At 34.6% G+C, this 18,967-nt stretch overlaps 4 protein-coding genes across 4 annotated transcripts; 3 read left to right on the top strand and 1 right to left on the bottom strand.

Annotated features, from left to right (window-relative positions):
- The first annotated feature begins 294 nt into the window (after positions 1–294).
- Positions 295–2,834, top strand: ECSIT. Its single transcript, XM_053752154.2, has 5 exons — positions 295–864; positions 1,251–1,477; positions 1,813–2,020; positions 2,209–2,331; positions 2,603–2,834. Exons 1-5 carry the CDS (start codon positions 480–482, stop codon positions 2,776–2,778), a joined length of 1,119 nt encoding a protein of 372 aa, XP_053608129.1. The 5' UTR covers positions 295–479; the 3' UTR covers positions 2,779–2,834.
- Positions 2,835–3,438: 604 nt separating this feature from the next.
- Positions 3,439–12,312, top strand: LOC128673964 (uncharacterized). Its single transcript, XM_053752156.2, has 5 exons — positions 3,439–4,100; positions 10,880–10,982; positions 11,157–11,444; positions 11,739–11,853; positions 12,191–12,312. Exons 1-5 carry the CDS (start codon positions 4,043–4,045, stop codon positions 12,308–12,310), a joined length of 684 nt encoding a protein of 227 aa, XP_053608131.1. The 5' UTR covers positions 3,439–4,042; the 3' UTR covers positions 12,311–12,312.
- LOC128673961 (uncharacterized) lies at positions 4,806–10,262 on the top strand. The gene is made up of 2 exons (XM_053752152.2): positions 4,806–7,619; positions 9,344–10,262. Exons 1-2 carry the CDS (start codon positions 6,105–6,107, stop codon positions 9,404–9,406), a joined length of 1,578 nt encoding a protein of 525 aa, XP_053608127.1. The 5' UTR covers positions 4,806–6,104; the 3' UTR covers positions 9,407–10,262.
- Positions 12,313–12,353: 41 nt separating the features above from the next.
- Positions 12,354–14,494, bottom strand: bisc (biscotti). The gene is made up of 4 exons (XM_053752157.2): positions 14,094–14,494; positions 13,800–13,881; positions 13,330–13,495; positions 12,354–13,165 (listed from the first exon to the last, which is right to left on the bottom strand). Exons 1-4 carry the CDS (start codon positions 14,314–14,316, stop codon positions 13,043–13,045), a joined length of 594 nt encoding a protein of 197 aa, XP_053608132.1. The 5' UTR covers positions 14,317–14,494; the 3' UTR covers positions 12,354–13,042.
- Positions 14,495–18,967: the final 4,473 nt, after the last annotated feature.

Below are 18,967 nucleotides of genomic sequence, written 5' to 3'. Positions count from 1 at the left end.
AACTTAATATAACCGCCAAAAGAATGAATGAAAGAATGGGAAAATAATGAATGATATGACGCCTTGTTGCGATGCGCAGTTGTGCGAAAGTTGAGGGCAAGAAGTGTTCAATTTGGTTTACAATAAACTGTGATCGTGTGTTAAAAAAGCGGTAATTTCTTAATAAAAAATATTATTATTATTTTCCTAAACATTCTAACAGAAATAAGAATTTTCTGAAAACAAATAATTCAAAATGTACGAGTGAATGACATGAAAACTTATGTCCGTCAAATGTCATTGTCTTTCTTTTCTGTTCAGTCAATGTCATCGGATCTTAACCTATTCTCGTTATGTACCTATTTAATTTTAATTAAATGGAATAAATACACAGTGTTATTAGTGAATTATAAATGAAAAGCTCCTTATGTTCAATGGAAAAAGTTTTACAAGTTATCTGTGAATTTAATATGTGAAATAAATATTTTAGCTAACCTAAAATGGCTACAAAAATATTTAAAAAATTTTGTCAGTTTAGACCTACAAGCGTATTATTTAAACGATGGGAAAGTTCCGATAAACGAGTAGCAATGTATGATCCATTTTCCACTAAAGTTAAAAAAAACAAGGAGACCTATCTTCAAGTGATCAAAATGTTCGAAGGAAATGATATTAGGAGGCGAGGTCATGTAGAATTTATTTATGCTGCTTTAGGTAGAATGAAGGAATTCGGTGTTCAGAAAGATTTAGAAGTTTATAAAGCACTTGTAGAAGTGTTGCCTAAGGGAAGATTCATACCACAGAATATTTTCCAATCAGAATTCATGCATTATCCAAAACAGCAACAATGTGCAGTAGATCTTCTTGAACAAATGGAGGACAATAGTATGTATAACTTTTATTTAACTTGCCTTATCTGCCTAATTAGGTAGATATCTTATTTAATCCATTAAAACTTTATTATATAGGTATAGCTGTGTGCCCCAGAGCTCATGATTCTATTTGCTCTAATGAGATTTTTTAAAATCATAGCTTTCCTATTTTAGATTTCATATGATTTCAAGTTTGTCATCAGAGCTTGATATTTACTATTAACATTTATCTAACAAAATATTTATTTATTGCAAAATATAACTTGACAGATATTAGAAAAAACAATATATACTAAAAGAATAAAAGTATTTACAACATAAAGTATTAAAGTAGTAGTATTAGTAAACTGTAACATTTATTATTTTTTTGTCTTATATAAAACATTATTTTACCAATAGGTGTAATGCCAGATACAGAAATGGAACAAATGTTGCTGAATATATTTGGTCGTCGCGGGATACCACTGAGAAAGTTCTGGAGGATGATGTATTGGATGCCAAAGTTTAAGAACCTGAGCCCTTGGTACCTCCCTGACAAATTGCCAGATGACACACTTGAGTTGGCCAAGCTTGCCGTGGAACGAATTACATCTATTGATCCTGACACAAAAATCGCTGTTTGGCAGGTGAAACATAAGTCTTTTTTTACATATAATTCTTGTAAGGTGCTTTATTAATTAATTAGCCCTCTGTTACTGAGCTTTGCCAAAAGGCACACTGAGCTCAGAGATATGTTATAGGATTTTTTTCATTCTAAACTTGACCTAAGCTCAGTAACAGAAGGCTAATTATTAATTAAGGCGTTATTATTTCAAGAAATATAATTTAAATATATTTTTGCAAATATAGTAGTTTGAAATCGCATCGCGGAAATATAACTAATTCATGCAGGTGGCAATTTGACTTTGAAATACAAGCTTAGATATACACTAATTTAGTCAATTACCTTTATATTTGTCAGACAGAAGATATAGAAGCTTCACTAGACAAAACATGGATTGTCAGTGCACAGAGTGGAGTTCAACAGGTGTTACTTGCAGAACAACCTGTTGATGAACCCCTGGTAGTGAAAGGACCCTACATTGTGTACATGAGAGACCAAACAGTCAACTATTTTCTTCTCATTGGGAAAATAAGACCTGAACCCAAAGATGACACTGATCCAGATGGTAAGTCTTCATATAATACTTCTGATTCTGAGTACTGAAAAAATATATTGGAAAGATTACAAGTATCTAAGTACCCATCAAATGATAGGTCAGAAATAAACTGAACCACAACAAAAGTAGGTCTGTGGAGCCTCTTTATAATAAGAATAAATAATTGTTACATATAGCCAGCTAATTACTATTTCCAGATGTATCAAACATTGAGAAGCCATCCGGTATACCTGGTGTCATAGGGAGCACAAAACTTCCTACAATAAAATGCACAGTACATGAACAAGATGATGGCACAATAGTATCTGTATGTGCCACAGGTATGGTATTTAAATTTGATAGACAGTGAAAACTGTAATAGAAAATCAATAAGAATGTTATATGCTGGTGCTAGAATGCAGTATCTAAATGTAAGCACACTAGCACTACCAAATGGCTCATAATCGAAAACAATAAGAATTTTGTTGATTTCCAAAAACATTCATTTCGAACAAACCCAAAAGAAAAATAGAAGTCGAAAACATTTCGATAAATATAGCGGTATTATAAGACCCTTGTAGAAAAGGAAGTACATTCAATGTTTTTTTCCAGGCACGTCATCCCGAGATTCCTTATTGTCTTGGATAAGATTACTAGAAAAAAATGGTAACCCCGTGTTATCTAGTGTTCCCGTGATATTTACCCTGACTGCACCCCCATCAGACATAGCAGTACAAGAAACTCAGCCAGCCATAAAAAATGAGAAAGAAAATTCACAAAGCAGCTGATGTAAACATTGTTAAATTTATATTTGATGTAGTGCTAAATTATATCATTTGTTTTATTTTTGTCTTTCATTCCTACTCCTGAAATAAAACGGGCGAAAATATTATCATCATACTAATGTTACACTATACTGCAGAAGTTTATGGTATTGTCAATTTTCATAGTTTTATGATTTCACTAGTTGGTAACGGAAGGATATAAAATTAGATGGTAATTTTATATCCTTCCTTTACCAACTTTTATTTATAAAAAAAAACTGTCAAACGAGTGTCGAACTCGCGGAAGAGGGTTATGTTTAATTTATAGAATTCTTATAGGTTTTCCTGTAACCTTCAAGCATTGAAAAACACACGCATTGAAAAAGCAAAATATAGATTTTGTATTTTTTTTTTCAAAATTGTAGGCTCTGTAGTTTAGACGTCGCCAGCAACGCCAGAATTGTCGTCAACGCCCGTGTGAGCTTTTTATTGAGATGTAGCCCTTTAGTTGTCCTATTGTAGCCCTTTAGTTAGCCTATTATTCAATTATTTTTATTATATAAATAAAAATTCGTGCAAATTTAAAACTAGCGCCATCTATCCAAATTTTCTCGAATTAATATTTTCAGCATCTAAAGTAAAACTGTTAATCTTTTTTCAGGGTGAGAGTGCAGAGGCTAAGTAGCAGCCGTGTCAATGATACGGGGCCCCCAGGCTACAGGGGTCCCCTACATGTATACGCAACAATTTGTAAAATGATATCGACACTCATATAATGGATGGGGATGGCCCAGGACAGAGATGGTTGGCCAGGACAGAGACGGAAGGAGGCCTATGCCCAGCAGTGGGTCACGGAGGGCTGCAGATGATGATGATATAATCTCGTTCTACCCGGGAAAAAAATATATAAAATATAGTTTCATACTATAGTTTTCACTACAAAAAATGACAATAATTCTGTTGTTTCTTGGGGCGTGTGCTCAAAAGTTAGCAACATCCTACATCGGTTTTTGCGGGATTCCTCCGTTTAACTCAATCGCGGAAATCCCGCAACAACCCATGATGTACAATGACAAACCACGTCGAGCAATGTTTTGTTAAAGTTGATGAGAAGAAATCTTTTTACTCTTCATTTGGGCCCCACATCTATTTTTGACACAGGGTCATCAAAGGCACGCTACGCCACTGAGTGGTCTGGGTTGTAGGCTCAGCATCAGTCAGTTCAGTTCCTATCCTACTTCATCCACCAAAGGTTATAAAGATATATAAGTAACTATTAAGTGGAATCATGTGTAAATTAAACGTTTGCTATTTTATCACGTTAATATTAATAATAAATTTAGCTGGTAAGTTAATACAAAATTAAATAAGTAGAATTATTTGAGCTATAGTAAATATTTTGTGTAATATAATATCTATATTCAAATTGAGTATTTAAAATAGGTAAGTAGGTATCTACGTATATCTTTTCAAAAAATGTAGGGCTCAGCGTGTGTTATTCTATCCCAACCCAACATTTAAATAAATCCTCAACGTATAACGTGTGCATAAAATCGCTCGCGCACGCGACGCAGACACCGACATTGATTTATTCAAATCGCATAGATTCACTATTGTTTGGCTATTATTTTATTACTGAAAATTCATGTTTTATTTGAAATTTTCAACTTTCGCCTGTTTTAGCGGGAAAAAGTAGTTACGTGATATTTTTTTGCCGAGAAGCCCCAAAATAAAATTTGTTGGGATTTGATTCGATCCCGTCCTCTCTTGAAGGCTTCGATGCCCCCATGCAATACAAAGGGAGTGTCGTAGCTCGTTTGGTACCTATGAATTTGAAAACTGAAAGCTGGATGGGTGGAGGGAATGGGAAAATAAACGAACCAGTATGTTGTTACACCGTAATCCACTTTTATCAGTGCGTTGCGACATGCCGGCCACAGTTGATTTTGTAACTTATAATATGAATATATAACAATTTAATGTTCTTTTACGGTTCTTGCAGTACCTTACTTTCTTTTATCTTTGAGATTTTGTTTTGATAGATGGTGTAGTGTACGCGCGCATGCGTCAGGCACGTCATTCGGCCATTGACTGGATCCGAGTGTGCGTCGGTTGCATGGTGTGTACCTACATATTACGTGGTAATAAAACTTATTTTATTAATCCCTGAACCCTATATATGGCGACGAGTCAAAAGTGAGTACAACTAGTTTATTATCAAAAGGGCAAGGGAGAAACTGCAAATAACAAAATATAATGTTTACGCTTTGTCGTCTAGCGAATATTAGCGGCCATTTTGTTAAAACAAACAGCTAAAACAATAATACTACTTATTAGGTATATTTAACGCAAATAATTTCTTAAATGGCTGCATATAATAGCTTTGTTGCTTTTATTAATATGCTAACAATGCATGTTTTATTGTTTTAAATACCTAAGTGCTTTGACTAGTGAAATTAAATTTATCATAAGTTGGTAAATAGATGGCTCGACAGAAATGTGAACAAATACCTTCGCTTGTTGTAAAATTGATACCTATTTGCAAATAAAAAGGCAATACAATAAATACCTTGAAGATATGTGTGTGAATATGTACTTATAAGTAGTTATGAATTAAACAAAGGGAGGATATATTATTCCTCCGACTATTTATGAATATGAATATTTGTTTTGTACCTACTAGTACTAGGTGCCTACATTCTTGTTGTTTTAATTGTTGTTAAATTTATAGCGTAGTTTAAAGAGACTCAATAATATTATAAAATCAGGTTATTATACACATAAAAATGGTTACAATACATTTGGATGGTTTAGGTACAATTAAAAAAAATTACATGAATTCTCTTAATGACTTAAAAAATTGTTTTTTTTTCACATTTCATTGAAATTCAGTCATTACATTAATACAAAGTTTCGATACGCATATCTTACTTACGTAGTGTAAAAAGGTAAAAAAAAAAAAATCCATGTAAAAAAAAAGGGCATTGCCCTATGAAAGGAAAAGCCACGTTCCAATTGAATGGCCACGTACACAAAAACGATATGGCCATGCAATAAAAAATTAAAAAAGGCCATGCTGCACAATAAATGGCCACGCAATAATAATAAATAAAAAAAAAAACGGCCACGCAATAAAATAAAAATGGCCACGCAATAAAAATAAAAAAACAATGGCCACGCAAAAAAAAAAAAAAAACCACAATGGCCACGCAATAAAAAAAAAAAAAACCTACAATGGCCACGCATACAAAATACGGTATGGCTACGCAATAAAAAAAAAGGGCCATGCCACACAAAAAAATAAATGGCTAAAAAAAAATAATCGCACGAAAGATGTGACGACCATTTAAATGATCGAGTGTCACTTTCATCTTTCAGGTAGCCTCAAAATGACTCAAAGTACCTCAACACTATCATTGCCAAATCTAGATAATTTCGACTGCAATGGCGATCCGGCATCAGTTGGGTTACGTTGGCAAAAATGGAAAAGAGCTCTTGAAATTTACTTTTTGGCTGCTAATATTGAGAAACCAGGAAAAAAACGAGCAACACTTCTTCATATTGGAGGATTATCACTTCAAGAGGTTTACTATAATCTTCCTGGTGCACACGTTGATGACAAGACTGACGTCGATGTTTATGCAATAGCCATTGATAAGCTAAATTCATATTTCGCTCCAAAACAAAGCCGAATTTATGAGAGATACATATTTCGGCTGATGAAACAAGAAGAAAACGAAAATTTTGAGAGATTCTTATTAAAGCTACGGGAACAAGCTGAAAAATGTCAGTTCAAAGACAAAGACGAACATTTGATCGATCAAATCACAGAAAAGTGTAGATCAATGGAGTTAAGGAAGAAGATATTAGAAATTGGAGACTCTGTAACGTTAGACCAAGTAATTTCAAAAGCCAATGCATTAGAAGTGGTAGCTAGACAATTGGATCAATTTAAAAATATAGAAAATCCTCAGTTTGATAAAGTAGAAGTTAACAAGATCATCGCAAAGAAAGTAAATAGTAAACTGTCTTATGGAACACGATCTTCAGACTCGGACTGCTCCAGATGTGGCAGTAAGAGGCACTCATCTAATGATACGAATTGCCCTGCAAAAGACAAACGATGCCTAAAGTGTGGATTCATAGGCCACTACAAAGAACAATGTAGGACTGCGAAGAAGCGACGTTTTACAAACAATAAGTCAGAAACGGTAACCAAAAAACCTAAATTGGATTCGAAGAAAGTGGATGGGCGTTCTGAAATTGACTATATTTTTCACTTGGATGAGGACGAAACTATTCAGTGTACAATAGGTGGAATATGCGTAGCAATGTTGATAGATTCTGGCAGCAAATGTAATGTAATTACCGATAAAACCTGGCAATACCTCAAAAATAACAAGGTTCAAGTATCTAATATGAATAAGAAACCAGACAAAATACTAGTACCTTATGGCAGTAAAGATCCATTGGAAATAATAGGTGCATTTGACGCGAACATTTCGACCAACAGTAAATGCATAACTTCTACTTTGTATGTTATTAAAAATGGCACACGCGATTTATTAGGAAAATCTACTGCCATACAACTAGGAGTTCTCCGAATTGGTCTTCAAATTAACGCTGTTCAGGCCAATTTGACTTCGGAAGTAGTCTTCCCAAAGTTCAAAGGGGTAACTGTCCAGATTCCGATTGATAAAAATATAAAACCTGTCATCCAGCCGTATAGAAGAGTTCCAATTCCGTTGGAAGAGAGAGTTGACAAAAAATTGCAAGAACTAAAAGATGCTGACATCATCGAAGAAGTAAATGAACCAACTAAGTGGGTGTCTCCAATGGTCCCTGTACTCAAAGAGAATGGTGAGGTAAGGATTTGCGTTGATATGAGACGAGCGAATGAAGCCATAATTAGAGAAAACCACCCGCTCCCGACTATGAACCAACTATTACCGAATTTTCGCAAGGCACAATACTTTTCGAAACTTGACATAAAAAATGCTTTTCACCAACTAGAAATTGAAGACGACTGTAGATATATTACGACGTTCAGTACTAGCAAGGGTTTATTTAGGTATAAGAGGTTGATGTTTGGCATATCGTGTGCCCCAGAGATGTTTCAGAAAATCTTAGAAAAGTTATTGCTCGGTTGTGACGGTACCTTTAATTTTATAGATGACATAATTATCTATGGTTCAACAGAACTAGAACATGATCAAAGGTTACGCAAGGTGTTGCAAGTCCTAAAAGATAAAGACGTTCTATTAAATGAAAATAAATGTATTTTTAAAACGAAAAAAATTGAATTTCTCGGTCACGAACTTTCAGCTAACGGAGTTAAACCCCTCAAAAAATATTTAACAGCTATCCAATCTAGTAGAGAACCAAATACTACCGCAGAGATTCAAAGTTTCCTTGGGTTAGTTAATTTTGTAGGAAAATGGATACCTAATTTAGCAACCCTTACGGAACCTTTACGAGCATTATTGCGACTGGGATTAGGAAAGAACGCAAACATAGAAAGACATTGGACATCTGAGCAGGTGAAGGCATTTAAGTCTTTAAAATATAGCTTGTCCAACATACATAGTTTAGGCTACTATGATGCTTCTGATAGAACACAAGTTATTGCGGATGCTTCACCTGTAGGTTTGGGTGCCGTACTGGTTCAAATTGGTGAAAATGGCCCAAGAGTTATTGCTTATGGCCATAAATCTCTTACGAATTGTGAAAAAAGATACTGCCAAACAGAAAAAGAAGCATTAGCATTAGTTTGGGCGGTAGAACATTTCAAAATTTACTTATTTGGTAAAAATTTTGAGCTCATAAGTGATCACAAACCATTGGAAACAATATTTGGACGCACATCAAAGCCTTGTGCTAGAATCGAACGGTGGGTACTAAGACTACAAGGTTATAGGTATAAAATTATCTACCGACCGGGTAGATCTAATATAGCTGATACTATTTCTAGACTTTGTAATTCTACCGAGGCCCAACCATTTGATAGTGAAAATTATATAAACCAAATAATTGATTATAGTAGACCTGTAGCAATACCGCTAAATAAAATTAAAGAATCTTCTGCAACAGATGATGAAATTTTAAAAGTTAGGAATGGTATTTCTAGTAACATTTGGCATGAATCTATTGGTAATTATAAAATAATTCAAAGTGAACTTTGTTTTAATGATGAAATTTTACTGCGAGGTACTAGAATAGTCATTCCTAATAATCTCCGTCAGAAGGTTTTAGAGGCAGCCCATGAAGGGCATCCTGGAATAGTTGCCATGAAGGCCCGTCTCCGAACAAAGGTGTGGTGGCCTAGAATCGATAAAGATGTTGAATGTGTAGTAAAATCTTGTCGAGGTTGTACACTCGTTTCAAATCCTACTCCACCACATCCAATGAAGAGACGAGTACTTCCTGATGAACCATGGGTCGATGTAGCGGTTGACTTTTTAGGCCCCCTTCCTAGTCGTGACTATTTACTGATACTTGTCGACTATTACAGTAGATACAAGGAGATAAAAGTAATGCGAAGTATTACTACCGGTGATACAATTAAAGTACTGAAAGAAATTTTTTCTAGGTTAGGCTATCCGGCAACGCTGACTTGCGACAACGGGAGTCAGTTTTCGAGCGAAGAATTTAAAAATTACTGTATAGAATGTGGCATTATTATCTATAACACAATTCCATATTGGCCACAAATGAATGGAGAAGTCGAAAGGCAAAATAGAGATGTTTTGAAAAGACTCAAGATAAGCCAGGCAGAGGAAAAGAATTGGAAGGAAGAAATTTTTAGATATTTAATGATGTATAATAGTACCCCACATTCAGTTACAGGAAAATCACCTTCAGAATTATTTTTTAAACGTCAATTCCGTGACAAAATTCCTACTGCACCTGATATAGAATATAGGACAAGAGATACAGAAATTAGAGATAGAGATGCAGAAATGAAGGAAAAAGGGAAAGATTACAGCGATAGGAAAAGAAAAGCCGCAGAGAATAGTTTAGAAATTGGTGAGAAAGTTTTGGTAAAAAATATAATAAAAGAAAATAAATTAACTACAAATTTCAGCCCAGTCGAGCACTGTGTTACTAATGTCAATGGTGGTGACGTTACGGTGAGGAACGAGGAAACCGGCAAAGAATACCGCCGTAACATCGTCCACTTAAAAAAAGTGAATGATACGTGGACTGTTGTGGATCAAAATAGTAATAATGAAGTTGTTAATAAATAGTTTGTAATCGCCATGTTTAAATAATTGTAATGCCTAATGATTATTTTAAAATATGGTTGTTCTATAATTTAATTTTGTTAACAATGTCGATTGTATGAACTTTAAGTTACATTTTAAAAAATAAATAAAGAAGGGATGTAGTGTACGCGCGCATGCGTCAGGCACGTCATTCGGCCATTGACTGGATCCGAGTGTGCGTCGGTTGCATGGTGTGTACCTACATATTACGTGGTAATAAAACTTATTTTATTAATCCCTGAACCCTATAGATGGGATTGTATTATAACTATAACGTGCCCTTTTCGAGCCGCTGAATATGGTGTACCTACCTACTTAGAACAACTTTCTTGGCTTGGCTTGTTCTTATTACAGGGTCTGGATTTTTTAAAACGTGTCATGTTCATTATACATTTCAATGAGGCAAAAGACTGTAGGCAACGTAAGCCACATACTTAGTAGGCAATAATACCTAGTAATATAAACTAACAAAAAATAATCAACAGTCAATTAGGTACTTACATATCGATTTAAACCTAGATATTTTGCTATTTTGCCAAGATTATTTGAGACGATACGACCCCTTGCAGATAACCTTCAGGATTAACCAAGAGCGTTAAAGTCATGTCATTAGTGCGATTAATGCAAGAAAACAAATCGCTTAGATTATTTCTAAATATTGTTATAAATAGGTACGATAACAAATCCATGAAACTAAGCCTAAACAGCGGATTATCTATTTATATTTATTTATTAAAGCTTTATTGCACAACAATACAATTTGTAATAGTACAATGGGCGGGCTTAATGCTAAAAGCATTATCTAACAGTCAACCTTTGGGTAAACAGAGAATGCCTTAGCAAAATATTTCTTTGACCAGATGCAACCAAGAACTGCAACCGAGTTGAGGAACTGAAGAAATGCTCCAGATCCCCAGATACCCCAATTGCACTCACACAGGAAGAGCTCAACAAAAGTTGTGTGTAAGTTCTATAAATATGTTTATATTTAGTGCCAAAACAGGGACGGGTTTAGTCTTTAGACTCAAGCGTAAACGTCTTTGCCCAGTGTAAACCCATCTCTGGTGCCGCCAAAGCGATATTACTTTACTAACCATCAATGCACCTAGAAAACAAATTTGCGTTTCATTGTTCCAGAGACCTCCATACCAGTATCGACTGCATAGAAAACTACATTCAAGTATGTTTGGAAAAATATGAACAGATTATTGTTAGGAGGATACAGTCCGGTGTAACTGAGGTGGTCCACGATCTCTGCACCAGGGGGTCTTACCAGGACGAGTACCTGCGCCATGCCAGTTGTATCAAGTCTGTGAGGGCCGAGTATGGAACCTGTAGTAAGACATACGAAGATACCGTGTCGTCGTTCGACCAGCAACAGAAAACTGACCAAAGTAACGAAGATAGCGTGAAGACCATCTGCTGGTAAGTATTCTGGTAAAAGCATAATGGCTGATCAGGGCCTGATGCGCTGCGAACTGAAAATGTTACGCGGCCATTAATGCAAGAATTACTAGCACTGACCCTGTCGACCTCCCGTAGCATAATGTATGCACAGAAAATTAAATAAGCCTCAAAGTGCCGCAAAGCCACTATCTAGCTAAAAGTGGCATTAGAGTTTCGCGACTCTTGGTTCTGTCTGACAAACTTACTTTCGCATTTATACTCGTAATATTAGTTGGGATATACCTCTATACCAGTGGTGTTTCGTCATTTCAGTTCATACCAAAAGTACCTGACGTGTTCTGAGCAAATCGTGCAAAAGACGTGTGGTGACGAGGCCGCTGTCTTCATCAAGGGATTCCTCAATAGGATGTCATCTAAAATGTTTACGGTATTCTACAGTCTGCTTTTTTATTCTTACGAATCGTAACATATGAACAATCTTCACAGTAATTATTAGTGAATTTTGTTGAAAATAAATCAAATATTTGTTCAAATCCAATGTAATTAAATTCTAAAGTAAATATATTTATTAAATAAAAAGTCTATTTTTATTCATATTGCTGTAAAATCATAGAAATACATGGTAAGATTGTTTACCTAATAAGATTTTAAAGAAAAAAACTTACTTTACATAACTTGAGCACTAAGTATAGTTACTGAATTAATTAGTTCGTGTGAAATGCGATCTTCGTATAGAAAACTTACAAAGAAACTTTTATTTTCAGGAAACCTGCCAGCAACATCCGAACCAAGGATGTTCATCAGACAGCAAAGTTGTACACTCCAACGTGAATGTAACCACTAATGCTAATTTATTTAGCGCTAAATTACATGTTTTGATTTAATTTCTATGTCTATTATTCTTTTCCTATAATGAAAAACCAAGTATTCATTTATTTATATACTTATATATTTATTAAATTACTTTATCAACAATTATTTACAAAATATTATGCATACATATTTTTACATAATTATGTAACTATATACAACAAATATAATAAAATTTAAATACATAACTACAATACAACTTTGGAACTTTCATTAAAACAAAAAGGCCTAACTAGGAAGATTATTTCATTTCATTGATAACACTACTATACATACATGGAAATATATACTTTACTTACTACTCATGTCTCATGCAACTCATGCTAAAGGTGATTGAAAGGTAACTGAAGTGATTGTCAAACACCACATAAGTTACAAAAGCAAACACAGGTAAGAATCACACATATACATATGTCAAAATCTATGGTGGCAATGCTATAGCCTGCAATTATCCTGTATCATAACATAACCCATCGGTAATTATTTAATATTAGTGCTTTAAAGTCAATGCTTGCACAGAAGCCGACTATAATTATATAATAAAAAGAATGTGTGTTTTCCATTTAACCATTACTGTTTTGGTTTTAAAGATACATGAATTTCGTTCCTCTGTAGCTTACCTTATACTTTTACACATACACCTAAAGTCATATGAACACAATTAGTTTGTTGGTGGTATATCATTTTTGATACTTTTATGTCCACTCATAGTCCTCATCGTCCTCGAACGTAATTATCCCCCACTGTCAGGTGATGTTGTGCCAGTCCGCCTGAGGAAGCAGGTATGTCTCATTGTCACTTCTGACCACAGTGACTCCTGCTCCATAATACGGTATGACATATGCTGAACCATCTGATGGTGTTACTACCTGAAAAGGTAAATAATGTTAAATACATAATCTTTACTACTTTATGTGGCACTAAAATTGATCCACACAGGTTTTTGTATTTTTTTATGTGCAATAAAGTTATTTCAAACAAACAACAATTTCCTTAATTTTCATTCAAAAGTCAGAATTACAATAGTACATACTTGTGCAGCTATGAGAATAATGTCCAGAAGTTGCCCCAGGAACATGAATCCCAAAGTGCACAACTTCGCCAGCCCTATACCAGGGTAGCCCAAGTAGAAACGGTCCAAACCAAACATTCCCAGAAATACTGATAATAGAAGTGCTATCTCCAGTGAGTACCCATTACTGAAAACAAAATGCAACTCATATTTAAGCAAGAAGTTGACAACTAAATATTGTGATGGTGGCATTTGTGTGCAGCTCTATGAAGACCTCATATGTAATTTTAAACTAGTTTGCTGATGTAATTTAATCAGAGACAAACTTATAAATAAATAAATATAAGACTCCTATTAAACAAAGGATATGTTACATTACATATATATATAGAAACCCTTACAAATTTTTGAAAGATATGAATTCATAAAACATTTTTGGTTGGTTTAGGTTACTGTGTAACTGAAAAACCTAAAGTAATGTGTTGACTTACGTCCATTTACAGGGCAACTTCTTCTTGAATATAGAACTTTTAGATTCCTTACAAATAATACCATCTGCAGCAATACATTGTACTGAAAAACAGGATTAAAATTGAAAACAATTAAGTATGTTATGTTTTAAATGTGAAATGATATTAAAGTATGTATAGAGATGACAACAATAAGTAGTAGTAAGTGTAACTGATTGAAGTTCCTATTTAATAATCTTCCTCTAATAAATAATCATCCTCAATAACTTTATTTTACAAGTAAGCAAGTATATATTAAAACTAGTTAGTTCTTACCTAAAGCTGCGCCTTCCGATGGTGTGACTTCTCCTTTCGTACAACCTCTATATTGCTGCGTATCTGGATCTATCTGGTTTATACCAGGGTCTGGACAAATATACTGCCCCAACCTTAGCGTGCTACAGTCCACCTCCTCTTTTTCACTTTTTGGCTCGTCAGAACCTTCTATTGTAGAACAAAACAAAAGAACAGACATTTGCACTAACCACAATCCCCTCATAATTTATTATAATTAGTGGGAAAGACAATATAGCACAGGAACGTTAAGACTCTTATTCCGTCCGTATGTTTAAAAATTAATACACACTATGGTACGTTCTCACAATAGAACATTTTACAAAATTTGCATCACCATTTCATTCACCATCATTTATTTATTTCAGTCATCGAGAAGATAAATCAAAATGGGCAAATAACAGCTGTCACCGTCAAATATTTTGCCGAACTGACATTACTAATTGAATTTGGCATATGAAGTTTCATTTTCGAATCGATTTTGAGGAGTAAATTATACAGATTACAACTGCGCGAATGGCGTTATATAAGATCCCAAAACCATGGAATTAGTAGGTGTTTTGTACGGAGTTTCTACTAATTCCATGCTCAAAACTTCGTCGTAGAATGCATACACTCAACAGTACATCCACCTACCCAAATTCATTATAAACTCGCCGCTATTACCACGCATAGAGGTTTACGCAGGGTAACTTGATGTGCTGTTAACTGTACAATATCAATCTATGGTTTATCTATATAAAATCTTAATTTTACTAAACCTAATCCTAACTACCTATATTAAAAAATGCGAAAGTGTTTTTATACATAGCGTTAAGAGGTAACAAATCTTTTAGAAATTTTGTATAAGTATATACTTAAATAGTTTGAAGTACGGAGACGGAAATGGCTTCCGTAGGAAATCACGCGGGCGAAGACGTGGGCAAATGCTAATATGTATATAAATGGTAATTTTTTTAGTGTATAGTATTCACTAAATAACCGAAAACTATCAGTTTCACGTTTACCGAACCGAATATTCGGCCGAGCAAACAGCATTTAAATTTCACATAATGAGTGCGGCCGCGCTTTAATCGTTATAGGTAAATGCAATTGCTTTTTGTCCACGTCTATTAAAATTATGTGCTATTTGACCACCACCAGTCTCCCGATCAGATCCAACATTTTGACGTCCGTCTTTTTATATTCCTTTCCAAAATGTTGCTCCAATCCCTATTCTCTAAAGGTATCAAGGTATCTACTCTTTGACTCGAATACGTTCACTTAACACATTGCACTCTTTTATGATCGAATAATAAAAATGTAGGCACTTAGGTATATGTGCAGTTTCAGCATGATAAAGTGGCGGACATTCGCTCGTTGATCTGTTTTTGTGATTGAGTACTCTTCACGTCGACTCTTCACTACGGTTTTAATTGTTTCCAGTTCTACCGAACTGCAATTAAAAAGGCTTCAGCTGTCTGTTCTTATTATTGTAAATTGTATAACAGCAGGTAACTAATTTATCTAATCTGTGGACTCTGCGGTGTATGTAAGTATAGGTAATAGTTACTGTTTAAAGCCCCTATTTCTAAATAGCCTATTAAAATTGATTGATTAATTTTCTGTATGTGATCACATACTCTAATTAAAATTGATCAAATACTATTAAACCTATTTTTGTTTTATTCACAGACAAGCAAAAATTAAAAAAGACACCTATCTAAGAACACTCGGACAGCTAAAATGAATCCAACGATACACTTAAAGCATATTATGCAAAACTCAGTGCAGATGGCGCTACTAGTACAACCAAGGTACACAAAATTGCCAATGGAGGCAAATAGCGCAGCTATTTTTAATATTGTTGCAGATTTACGACCAAAAATACCTTCTATGGAATCGTGGTGCGAGTTTAAAGGAAGGATTTAGTGGATTATCCTGAAAATAATAACACTATTTAGGTTATGTTCTGCATTATTTGGTCAACTGTGGTCATAAACTGATATAAACTTAATTTTGACTGAAGATCTTACCTGTATGAAGTCCATAATTTAATAAGTCTCACGTGTGAAGTGTTCCGAGCTTCTTTTCGACCGTTTACTGGCTCGAAAATTTTACAGCGTATTTCATCCCATAGTTTTCGAAGTTTTTAATTTTATATTATGGAAAACGGGTTTTCCCAATATTTCTGCACCCAAATATGCAACACTGTTGTATATTTGGGTCGTCTTAATCGACATAGCAAAAGGCGGCAAAGCTTTTGTGTACCTAACATACAGTGCTGTACTCTGGCGGGATAAATGTGCAGTAATACTTTCTATTTCCGTTCAGCGGTTATGGAGATTTTAAAAATATTTGTATATGTACTTAAAGAATATTACATGCATATAAGATACGTGCGAAATACTTACTCTTTCTTTGAAATCGGGTAAAAAAGATTTTGATTATGTAGTTATTGTAATACTTATTACTGAGACTAATTCATGGGTGGAGCCAGGTTTTAGTGTCGGAGGAGGCAGGTCGGTGGAGGATAGGTCGGAAGAAAATATAAACGGTCAAGTGCGAGTTGGACTCGCGCATCGAGGGTTCCGTATTAACCTTTATTATTATAACACAAGGACACTTTTTATCCCAGAAATACACGACTCCCGTAGGATTTGGTCAAAAAGTGGATGTAGATGGCGCTAGTGTGCATATTTTTTTAAATAATTAGGCGGGTAACACCGCGGAGTTAGCTAGTTATATAATAAATCATCGATTTTTAAAACATCCGAACTTTAGAAGCATAGTATGGAAGTGTTCGCAAACACTTCCCTAAATAGGTAGTAGCCATATTTTAGAGAACATACGAAAAAACCATGATACAGCTTATAAACACCGACCAAATACTTAATACTTAGCCATACATAGCAGAAATCGTGGTAAACTTGTACATATTTCTTATACAAAGATGCTAAGCGAATACGCCTCTCAAAATAAACGAAAAATATTTGTGTCGATGTAAATAAACAATTGGATAAAAACTGCTCCGTTTTTGTCGGTGGTCGTAATTTGCTGGGGTTGTGAAAAAGTACCAATTAGAGGACGCGGTCGGGATTGTTCAGTCTGAAAGTTTTTAATTGCACTTGAGAGTAATGTCTCAATTTTTTGAACAAAATTTTGTTTTGCTCTAAAATATGCTTCTTGTTTGTAAAATTTTTACTCGTCCAAAAATACCTCAACGTAATATAATGAATACTATTTTGGAAGGGAGCTTATATAAAAGCAGCCGTGAAATTTACTTTTTAGGTACAACAACAAAATCAGTTTTATTTGGAAGGCAGGGGCATTGCTACCTATGATATCTATGTATTTTTATTATTTACATTTTACCAAAGTTATTACTATATTTTACAAAAAACATAGCAGACGCTTGCTAACTATGTAGGTACTACCTACCATAAATTTACCTGCGCTATTTTTTTTCATTAATGGCACCCTGACACAAGTATCCAATCTAATAAAAAACTCTTCAATAGCAGATTCGATTTTGCAAAGTTGATTCGTTATCCGCTGCGCTGTCCGGAATCCGGTCGCGTCCTCGCCTCCGCTTTTGTTAGAGTTGTCTGAATGTAAATGTGAGCATGCGATATCTGAAACTTCCACAAAACTACAAACTTCCACTAATGAGCGATGGGGTTTATTGAATAAGTTTCAGATATTCCTCTAAGTTACATTCAGATGAATCAGCGAGCGCACTAGATACTCAAGTAGACAACACACCTTGGATACAGAAATACCTTTATTGGGTACTAGCTGCGCCCCGGGGCTTCGCTTCCGTGGGAATTTCGGGATAAAAAATACCCTATGTGTTATTTCCAGGTTATTTTCTACCCGTGTATCAAATTTTATAACAATCGGTCCAGTAGATAATTCGTGAAGAGGTGACATACTTACTTTCGCACTTATTAGTTGGGTTGGGATTTGATTAAGTCAGATTGTGAACAAATTTTGATATAGTTACATATGTACACATAATAGTGTATATATTGTACATAAGTATAAAAATAATAAATAATTAGTCTTTAAATCACAGCAGGAGCCTACATTTTGACAAAAGCATAGCATGGATTTAGAAAAGGCCCCGCGCGCGGGTCGGTCATAGCATACCTCGCAAGATATAACTATAAGTGATATTCTTATCTATGGATATAAGTGAGGTGAAAAAAAACAATAAGTAATAGGTATATCGTATTTAAAAAGTTGATAGAAGTGTTCTTTCAGGGCTTAGTGCGATTCGAAGTGACGTAGCGAACCAATCATATGAAGTGAAATGCAAACCGGCACTAAGCCCTCAGTTATATCTTTAAGTTCCAATCTGACGAGAAACTCGGTAAGTTACGAAGTTGACTTGTTAGCCGATGTCCGTGCTCCGGATTTATATAACGAGAGTATGTAAAGTTGGACAACTTTGGGAAACTTCTGTTCATGTTTCACTAATGAGGAAAAAGTTCTATCTGCAGTGTATTAATTAATTTTTCTATCATTTTATATTATTTGCGAATTAATGTAAGTTCAAGTGATATTCTATGCTATGATCTTGCTTCAGCAAGTCATCTATGAAGAATGTCTTGGGATTTTAAATGACTTTTTTCCGATAGATTTTGCAAAAAAATATCGATTTTGGACTTAATACTTTTTAAGGGATATTGCTTTTTATATAATGCTTGATATTAGACTTTATACAGAGAGCGCAAAAAATGCAAACAGTCAAAACAAAGATGAGGACAGATACTTCAAAGGTCCCATCGTACACATAATGTGTAGAAGAGATAATAAAACAAATAAGTACTTAGTCCAATAACAATGCTGTATTAATTATCACAACATATGGA

The sequence above is a fragment of the Plodia interpunctella genome, chromosome 11 (genome assembly GCF_027563975.2).
Source record: "Plodia interpunctella isolate USDA-ARS_2022_Savannah chromosome 11, ilPloInte3.2, whole genome shotgun sequence".
Taxonomy (NCBI): Eukaryota; Metazoa; Arthropoda; class Insecta; order Lepidoptera; family Pyralidae; genus Plodia; species Plodia interpunctella.
This window is presented reverse-complemented; position numbering and strand designations above follow the sequence as displayed.

Excerpts from the sequence above, each read along its gene's own strand:
- ECSIT (XM_053752154.2), top strand. The coding sequence starts at position 480 with ATGGCTACAAAAATATTTAAAAAATTTTGTCAGTTTAGACCTACAAGC. Across the intron at positions 1,478-1,812 it reads CAAAAATCGCTGTTTGGCAG|ACAGAAGATATAGAAGCTTC; the intron begins GTGAAACATAAG and ends TATATTTGTCAG. Across the intron at positions 2,332-2,602 it reads AGTATCTGTATGTGCCACAG|GCACGTCATCCCGAGATTCC; the intron begins GTATGGTATTTA and ends GTTTTTTTCCAG.
- LOC128673964 (XM_053752156.2), top strand. The coding sequence starts at position 4,043 with ATGTGTAAATTAAACGTTTGCTATTTTATCACGTTAATATTAATAATA. Across the intron at positions 4,101-10,879 it reads ATTAATAATAAATTTAGCTG|ATGCAACCAAGAACTGCAAC; the intron begins GTAAGTTAATAC and ends TTCTTTGACCAG. Across the intron at positions 10,983-11,156 it reads GAGCTCAACAAAAGTTGTGT|AGACCTCCATACCAGTATCG; the intron begins GTAAGTTCTATA and ends TCATTGTTCCAG.
- LOC128673961 (XM_053752152.2), top strand. The coding sequence starts at position 6,105 with ATGATCGAGTGTCACTTTCATCTTTCAGGTAGCCTCAAAATGACTCAA. Across the intron at positions 7,620-9,343 it reads TACTCAAAGAGAATGGTGAG|GTTAGGCTATCCGGCAACGC; the intron begins GTAAGGATTTGC and ends AATTTTTTCTAG.
- bisc (XM_053752157.2), bottom strand. The coding sequence starts at position 14,316 with ATGAGGGGATTGTGGTTAGTGCAAATGTCTGTTCTTTTGTTTTGTTCT. Across the intron at positions 13,496-13,799 it reads AAGTTGCCCTGTAAATGGAC|TAATGGGTACTCACTGGAGA; the intron begins GTAAGTCAACAC and ends TTTTGTTTTCAG. Across the intron at positions 13,166-13,329 it reads TTATTCTCATAGCTGCACAA|GTAGTAACACCATCAGATGG; the intron begins GTATGTACTATT and ends TTACCTTTTCAG.